At 35.3% G+C, this 7,456-nt stretch overlaps 1 protein-coding gene across 1 annotated transcript; it reads right to left on the bottom strand.

Moving 5' to 3' along the window:
* Window positions 1-6,435: 6,435 nt before the first annotated feature.
* On the bottom strand, window positions 6,436-7,120 carry LOC131864153 (putative germin-like protein 2-3). Its single transcript, XM_059215170.1, has 2 exons — window positions 7,063-7,120; window positions 6,436-6,968 (listed from the first exon to the last, which is right to left on the bottom strand). Exons 1-2 carry the CDS (start codon window positions 7,118-7,120, stop codon window positions 6,436-6,438), a joined length of 591 nt encoding a protein of 196 aa, XP_059071153.1.
* Between the last annotated feature and the right edge of the window lie 336 nt (window positions 7,121-7,456).

Below are 7,456 nucleotides of genomic sequence, written 5' to 3'. Positions count from 1 at the left end.
TAATTTGTGTTGTAATCAGTTATACTCAACTGTTAAAATAAGAATTTGTTTTTTTCCAAAGATCTCCAATTAAATTCTAGCAATCTACTTCACATAAATTTTTTTGCATTCACAGATTCGATCATTTGAGCCAAATTCAAAAATAGATTAGAAATTATGATTTGTCTTTCTTTGTTAATCTATCACTGTACAACTACACATTTCTTTATTTACAAGTTTCAATTTGTGAAGGGTAAGGTTCACAGATTACATCTTCGTTGTGGTATTAGAATATGCCATTTCCAATCATGTGCAAATTGTTAAAGTTTCATTCTAACTACCAATCTCTATATCTAGGTTGCAAACACCACAATTTACAACATATCATTTACTTTTAACCATTGTTCATGTAACCGCTAAGCATGTCGGGGCTGCTATGTGCGATTAATAAAATTTTAGAAAATTGATATTAGACCAGACTTAAACCAAATCCTAAAAAAGTGAATTTGTTCTGTACGTATCAAATAAAAAGTACAGGCATAAAGCTTCATGGTGACATTAACTGCAATATATTTCTTCCCCAAACTATATTTTAAAAATAATATATAATTAACTCCCTTTTTTTTTTTTTTTTTTTTTCCTACTTTACATATCTTATTGAACGTGACATACCTGGTAGATCAACATTCGTTGCAATTCGCAGGTCCTCTAAAAATAGGACTCCAAAATCTTGTCACATTAGAAAGGTTGAAGTGGCTGTACTGAAATAATGCTTCTCATATCTACTTTCATCTGAATTTTCTCAGTTGGCTTTGCAAAAATTGAGCCAAGTCTTAGGAATTTGATAAGTCTAGCATGGGAGATGCTTGCATACTTGTGAGCTGCAAACAATTAGGAAAATGAATGTGTGAGCCTCATTTGCCAAAACTGGGAAATTATGGCTATACTCCTTTTATTTGATTATGTAAATTGGTAACAAAGATTCTCAAAATGAACAGATATTAATTCATGCATCAATGCCATTTAGATTCATTCTCATGATTTAGAAAAAATCTCAATCCCTCGCAACAAAAGGAAAAGGAACCTAAGTTCCTAGCTCTTCCTTAAAGATAACAACTAGGCCTTTTCTTATTCCTAATGTCATTGGCATTGGTTAATGTTATGATCTTGTTTCCTCCATTTTGATATTTAACTTAATTTACGGGATGGTATAATTCAACATGCCACGGAAACCAATATTTATTTAAGTACAAAATATTGCATATTACGTTGATATAAATGTGGTACTACTGAAGCCAACATTGATATGAAGGAATTTTTTTTTGGTTCTATCTTCATATTTCACTTCTCTTGAAATTGTGTACATTCTCTCATAAATACCAACAATGCTATCCTCGCACCCTTTTATGTTCCATACAATAATGTGATTCCTCTAAATCCACAAGACCAATAGTGCCACAAAGAGTATAATGATTCTTGTGGCTCATGTAACTATTTGGTGGTCCTTGAGGTGTTATTTACCTTCCGAATGGGCTTCGGGCAGTTCCCTCTGTGTATCGGTCTTGAAACACATGATGTTTTTGGTCTGCTTGTTTGGTTTCTTGCGAGTTGGGCTGTTTTGGAGTGCTGTTTTTTTCGGGTCCGTGGGATTCTCTGTGGAAGGTTCCCTTCTATTGAGGGGGAGATGGATGTAGTTGGAGTTGACTTGTCTCCTATTGAGGTGGAGTATGATGTTTTTGGTGTTTCCTGGAAGTGTCGTTGGGGTGTTGATGGGGCCCCTCTTCTTGGCTGTAAGGATGTTGATGCCGATCTTCTTGCTGACTCTTGTGTGTCTCCTATAGAGGTGGAGAGTTGGTTGTTGGGCAAGTTTCTCTCAGTATGGCATATTTTAAAGCATATGGTTTTTGGAGCCATGATAAAACCCACGGTGGTTGAGGGAGCTCAGAAAAACCCCATGTTTTTTGTTTCTTGTAGGGACAGGTTGGATGCTAGCAGTTTTCAAGGGCCAAGTTTGGCCAATGTTGGTTTTTGGTTAGCATTGGTCTTTGTGGCTTTATGTGGTCCTACGAATCTATTACAAGTTGAGGGAGCCTAGGAAAACGCTTCTAGTTGGCCGAGGGTGCCAGAAAAACCCTCGTTCTCTGTTTTTTGAGATGTTTTGTTTGTTGTTTTCGAGCTTATGGTTGTGCCATCCTGTTTTGTGATGTTCATATTTTGATTGGTGGATGCCCGTAAGTCTAGAAGGTTTCAGGTCCTTTTTAAAACCTGTTGTCCACTGTCAGGTAGTCTGGTCCATTTCTCAATGCAAACCCTCTGTTTGTAAAGGGGTTTGGGGCCCCTTCAAAACTTGTTTTATCCTAATAAAAAAATGCTGAAAAGGTGAGGTGCTTAGTCCATTATCATCTCAGAAGTTTTACAAGCCAAATGCTTAATGACCTTTCAAATACATTTTGGACCTTTTCTAGAACGCTCACAATTCACTAGCTTGCATTATAAGGAAGACTCGCTTAATCCACATGCTTGACTATTGCAACAATCATCTTCTACATGTCACCAATATGAGAATAGATGTTTCAATGAAATTATTTATTTGGACATGACCTGAACGGGTATATGTATAATTACAAGTGCGTGATTAAGTTGCATCTAGAGGAATTAAAACACATCTAACACACAATAACTAAAGTAATATCAATCTAAGATCTCTCCAGACTGTTCATCTTTTTGTCTTGTATGGGGCTCATCTAGTTGTAGAGAAAATTATTTACACATCCCCATCTTTTGTAGATCAAGTTCATATGTAGGCGAACCAGTCAAGCATGATGAAGATTTCGAATATTGGTCTTAATAATAGCAACTTTATATGTTTTCATTCATTATCCTTGTTTATCTTCATTTCCTCTACTATTATAAAGTGCTTGTCAAATCATATTGTTTGGAGTATGCGAAATATATTATGTAGCCAAGGATATGATATTATAATGTATGTTATTCAATGCATATGCCAACATGTGGTACACATACCTTAAATTAGTTATAATTGGTCATAAGCTATATTAGATAATTAGGAGGCCTAGATGAATTTAGTGGTTTACACCTCAGTTATATTGCTAGGAGTTCTAGATATAGGACACGATTGTCATTGCAAAGACATGTGTTGAATACGACATTGCATTTGGAGTCTCTTGGAGATATAGTATGTAGCGAATTCTTCCATAAGGAATATTATAAACTGTTATCGGACCTCAAGGCATTATTCTATTTTTGTATATCAATTAAGAAGGTCAACATGTGAAGCTCATATCTCTCTCGATTTGACAAAAGAAAATTATAATTCATAGAGGCTTTTAATCAAGAACTTGTCCAGTCTATTACAATATTGATTTTTAGCATATTTGAGGTAGCTATTGTGAACTTAGGGGTTCCACAAAATTCACTCTTAGTGTTGCAAAACAGTGATCGTTGTTTTTATTTATTCTAGGTGGTTAAACAAGGGCACATTGATCCACCAGAAGTCTAGATTTGAATTCATTTTGAGTAACTCATTACAATTTTAGGGGTTTTCATAAATTTTCTCCTCAGTCAGTTAGCACATGATTTTGTTATATTTTTATATTTTTCGAAAGGTTGTAAAAATTTATCACTAGTTTATATTTTTCGATTTGAGGGTGAAAAAATTATGAAATGATTGACTCAAATTTGTGTCAACAATATGGATAGAGCATGTTCTATTGAAATATATTTCCTTAAAACCCTATTTTTAATGGGGATTCCTGATTTTAGTGCAAGTGGAGATATATTAGAATGATGGAACCAATATAAAAGATCTTACGATGCAAATTATGGAACCGGTATGTGATCTAGATAGATCGTCAAGCTAAAACCAAAGGAATGATCACCTATGGATGACTCGGTGATAGGAAATGACATCATATTTGTAAAGACTTGCAACAATAGATTATTGACCTGAATTAGTTGTATTGTATTGACCTAAAACCTCTTCAATGACAAATTTGTGAGTCAAATAAATCTATTGGTTATCTAGAGTTCTATATCATTTAATGTAAATTGTCTCTTTTACATTTTTTAAATTTGGATATCTAAGGTCACATATGGCTCAACTCGATGCAACATGTCCGCTATTGTTTTGTCCTTTCCTTTGAAGATCTACCTCAATTCTAGAATTTGCAATCACTCTCTTTTATTTGGATGCATGTTATTAAGACCACTTACTCAAATAATGAACAATAACTCAAGTTCTTGCAAAACATAAAAAATATCGGAGATATTGCTCACCATTGGGTCATGCATTTTGTCTACATTTTCCAATATTTTGGATTTTCCCAACTTGAATCTTGTACATAAATAACCAAAGCCACATTATTCTATTTTGGTGTAGCATTAACCACAATGACCTTGAGAGAGAACCCTAGGTTTAGTGAATGTCATGAATTATTTGTGCTAGTGAACCACCACTATTTGCAGGACTCATATGATTGACGTGCGAATCTTTCATAGAGAGACGAGAAACCCGGTGAATAAATAGATTCCTCATGGAACATGATCAAGTAATTACTTATACCTCATTGACTCCCTATTTGCGTAGGCAAGGGATCACATATGTGGCATTAGACATGCTAAAGAAAAGATCATAAGCACAATCTATCAGAGCAATGTGTCATCTTACAATAGCCTTATTTGTTATCTATGTGAACAATGTAGAATGGGCTTGATAATTAATATATTGATCGATACAGTTGGAGATGGATGCAAGCGCAATGAAACTTCTCATATTACTAGATTATTTGAGGTATAGACATCCAAGGCATGACGGAAGAGGCTTTTAAGCTTCACAATGAACTGATCGCTAGAGGGGCTATATATGAAGCTTTATTCATTTGAACCCCTAAAAATACATAGGAAAAATAGAAGATTATAAAATTGACATATCTCACCGATAATGTATCAGTTATATCTATTATCTTATTCTTCATTACAGTGTAATTGACAACTTCTCAATATGACGACACTTTTATCTTCCTCATATCAATTAGCAAATGGCTTCAATATGAAAATATCCTCCGCCTTCACATATTTCTCAAACTTACACCTGCATATCCATGGATCCAAGGAGCTCCTTTATGCACCTCTTAGGCTTGCAACAATAATATTTTTCCCGCATGAAACATACATGGCCTACGGCAACAATATTTTCCTATCCTATTGTGCTTATTCACATATGCAGATTTGCATTTGCTTTGATAGGAAACCTATGGTTAAATTATTGGTTATCATATTTGATGATCTATAGAAATGCTTATACAAGGAGGAAATGGTTTGAGGAATTTTTTTTGTAACCGAACTGATAGTTTATGATTGAACAAGGTAATATATTGCTAAATTTTTCAACTAATCATATTTTTAATATTACATACAAAGTTTTTAAAATCAACATGAGCATTATCCTTTTTCCCTTTAGTATTTAGATCTTCATACATAACATCCACATTGACATATTTATTATAACGTAGGAATGAATTAGGGGAGATTTAGAAAAGCTTATTTTGGGAAGCCATAAATTAATTACCCTCATAATTAACACCATGTAAATGAATTGTGTTATTATCAATAATCTATCTTCACTGTCTTAGATTTTCCATGTCATTCCAACTTATTAGAAATGTTTAATACAAGAGGCCCCTCAATCATAACCCTTATGTAGGTAGATTGATGTAAGAATAGGTGTAATATGTGTCAAGGTTATCATATTATCCCCGATAAAATATTGCGATATTGGATGCAATGGATATTCTAGTTCTATGGATTTTCTTGGAATTTAGACATAATGAAACCGTATTGCATTCCATCGAAGGTATACTATATTTATTAGAGCAATCATTCTTATCTTGAGGAGAGTCCCTAACCTTCTGGAATGACTTCTTTGATGGGGAGTCTTGAAGCATTGGATGATTGTGAGGGTGATTTGAAGAACAACTACCAATTATATTTCCCAATAACTATTTCCTACTTCCAAACCATTCACCTTTTATGTCAGAGCTAAAATGAGGTTAAGACTATGTTAAAGAACACCCTTGACAGATTGGCATGCAAGAATTATAGTGTTACTCATTCTATCCAAGTCAAGCACTTTGTTTGTTGTTGTTCCTGCAATATTTATGTTAAAGAATATATTGTTAACATGTTGCAAATGAATGTATACCTAATACAAGGATGCTCTTGTATAAAATATTCATAAATGCCTTCAGATGCTTCAAATTAATCCTTCATCTTTGGAATATGCGGAGGATATAGTCATGTTCAAAACAGATGCTATGAATAGCAGAAGAGGACGGCAATAACTCTAGAAAGATTGTTTTATTGAACGGCAAGGAAAAAGAATTTGGGAAAGACTTGGTCCCCTCTTGATTGTTTTGTTTGATAGAACACAGCAAATTCTTATGCGAATTTCTTCTGAATGTAATCCACAACTTCCTGTGTGATGCGGAAGGCCTTGGCCAATACGGAATCTGGGAGAGGAGGATCCGCTGCAAACAGAGAGTTGGCGATTGTCTGAACTCCCGGAAGCTGGCTGCTCAATGCAGATATGGCCACCGCATTTTCATGCCCCACATTCTGCTGGAAATGCACAAGTGCCTTTGGAAACACAAACACATCTCCCTTCTCCAACGTTTTGCTGAAAAACTTGTTGTTGGTGTCAATGAAACCCACAAGAAGCTGGCCTTCCAGTAAAACAAGAACTTCGGTGGCTCTTGGGTGTGTGTGAGGAGGATTTATTCCACCCACTGCGTAGTCGATGCGGACCAACGATATTCCCAACGTATTGAGGCCTGGTATCTGTTTAACGTTCGCCATCGTTACGTTGGAGCCCACATCATTGTCGGTGTTCCCTGCCTGCCCAAGTCCCCGGAAGAAGAAGTCGTCTGCTGAAACTTGCATTGGGTCTTTGCAAACGAACCCGTTCACCAAAACTGTTTAAAGCAAAATCAAATCAATCTATTACTAACTCGACTCGTCTAATAAGCAAATCATTACCATTGTTTATGTATAAAGTTTTTTACTCACCTTTGCTTTCCTCATCTGCAACGCAGAAATCTTGCAAGGGATCGGAATCCCCTGCCATGACCCTGTCGCTGTAACAACATATCAACAGAAAAAGTCCCAGTGTGAAGTAAATCATTCGGTTAGCCATTATAATAGAAACGCAGATAGTACAAGAGCTCAGAAGGATATGAATGTGTGTTACAAGCCCATTACAAGCTTTATATAGCCCAAACCTTATGACTAATTCATCTTCACTCCGTATATTAAATCACCAATCCTTGTAATATTATAATAATATACTTCCAGAGTTGTTGCTCTTTTCGATACGTCAGAGTAAGTCTTGCTGCAGCATATGGCTATCTCACCTGCTACCGCAGATGTATTCTCACCATTCTTTCATTATCGTTGAAATTTT

Source organism: Cryptomeria japonica, unplaced genomic scaffold (assembly GCF_030272615.1).
Source record: "Cryptomeria japonica unplaced genomic scaffold, Sugi_1.0 HiC_scaffold_77, whole genome shotgun sequence".
In the NCBI taxonomy this organism is placed as follows: Eukaryota; Viridiplantae; Streptophyta; class Pinopsida; order Cupressales; family Cupressaceae; genus Cryptomeria; species Cryptomeria japonica.
Note: the sequence above shows the minus strand (reverse complement) of the source record. Positions and strands in the feature narration are given on the sequence as shown.

What these genes read in the sequence shown, in the direction of transcription:
- LOC131864153 (XM_059215170.1), bottom strand. Translation starts at nt 7,120, where the DNA reads ATGGCAGGGGATTCCGATCCCTTGCAAGATTTCTGCGTTGCAGATGAG. An exon ending in TGCAGATGAGGAAAGCAAAG is followed by an intron (nt 6,969 to 7,062) that starts GTGAGTAAAAAA and finishes TGCTTTAAACAG; the next exon opens with TTTTGGTGAACGGGTTCGTT.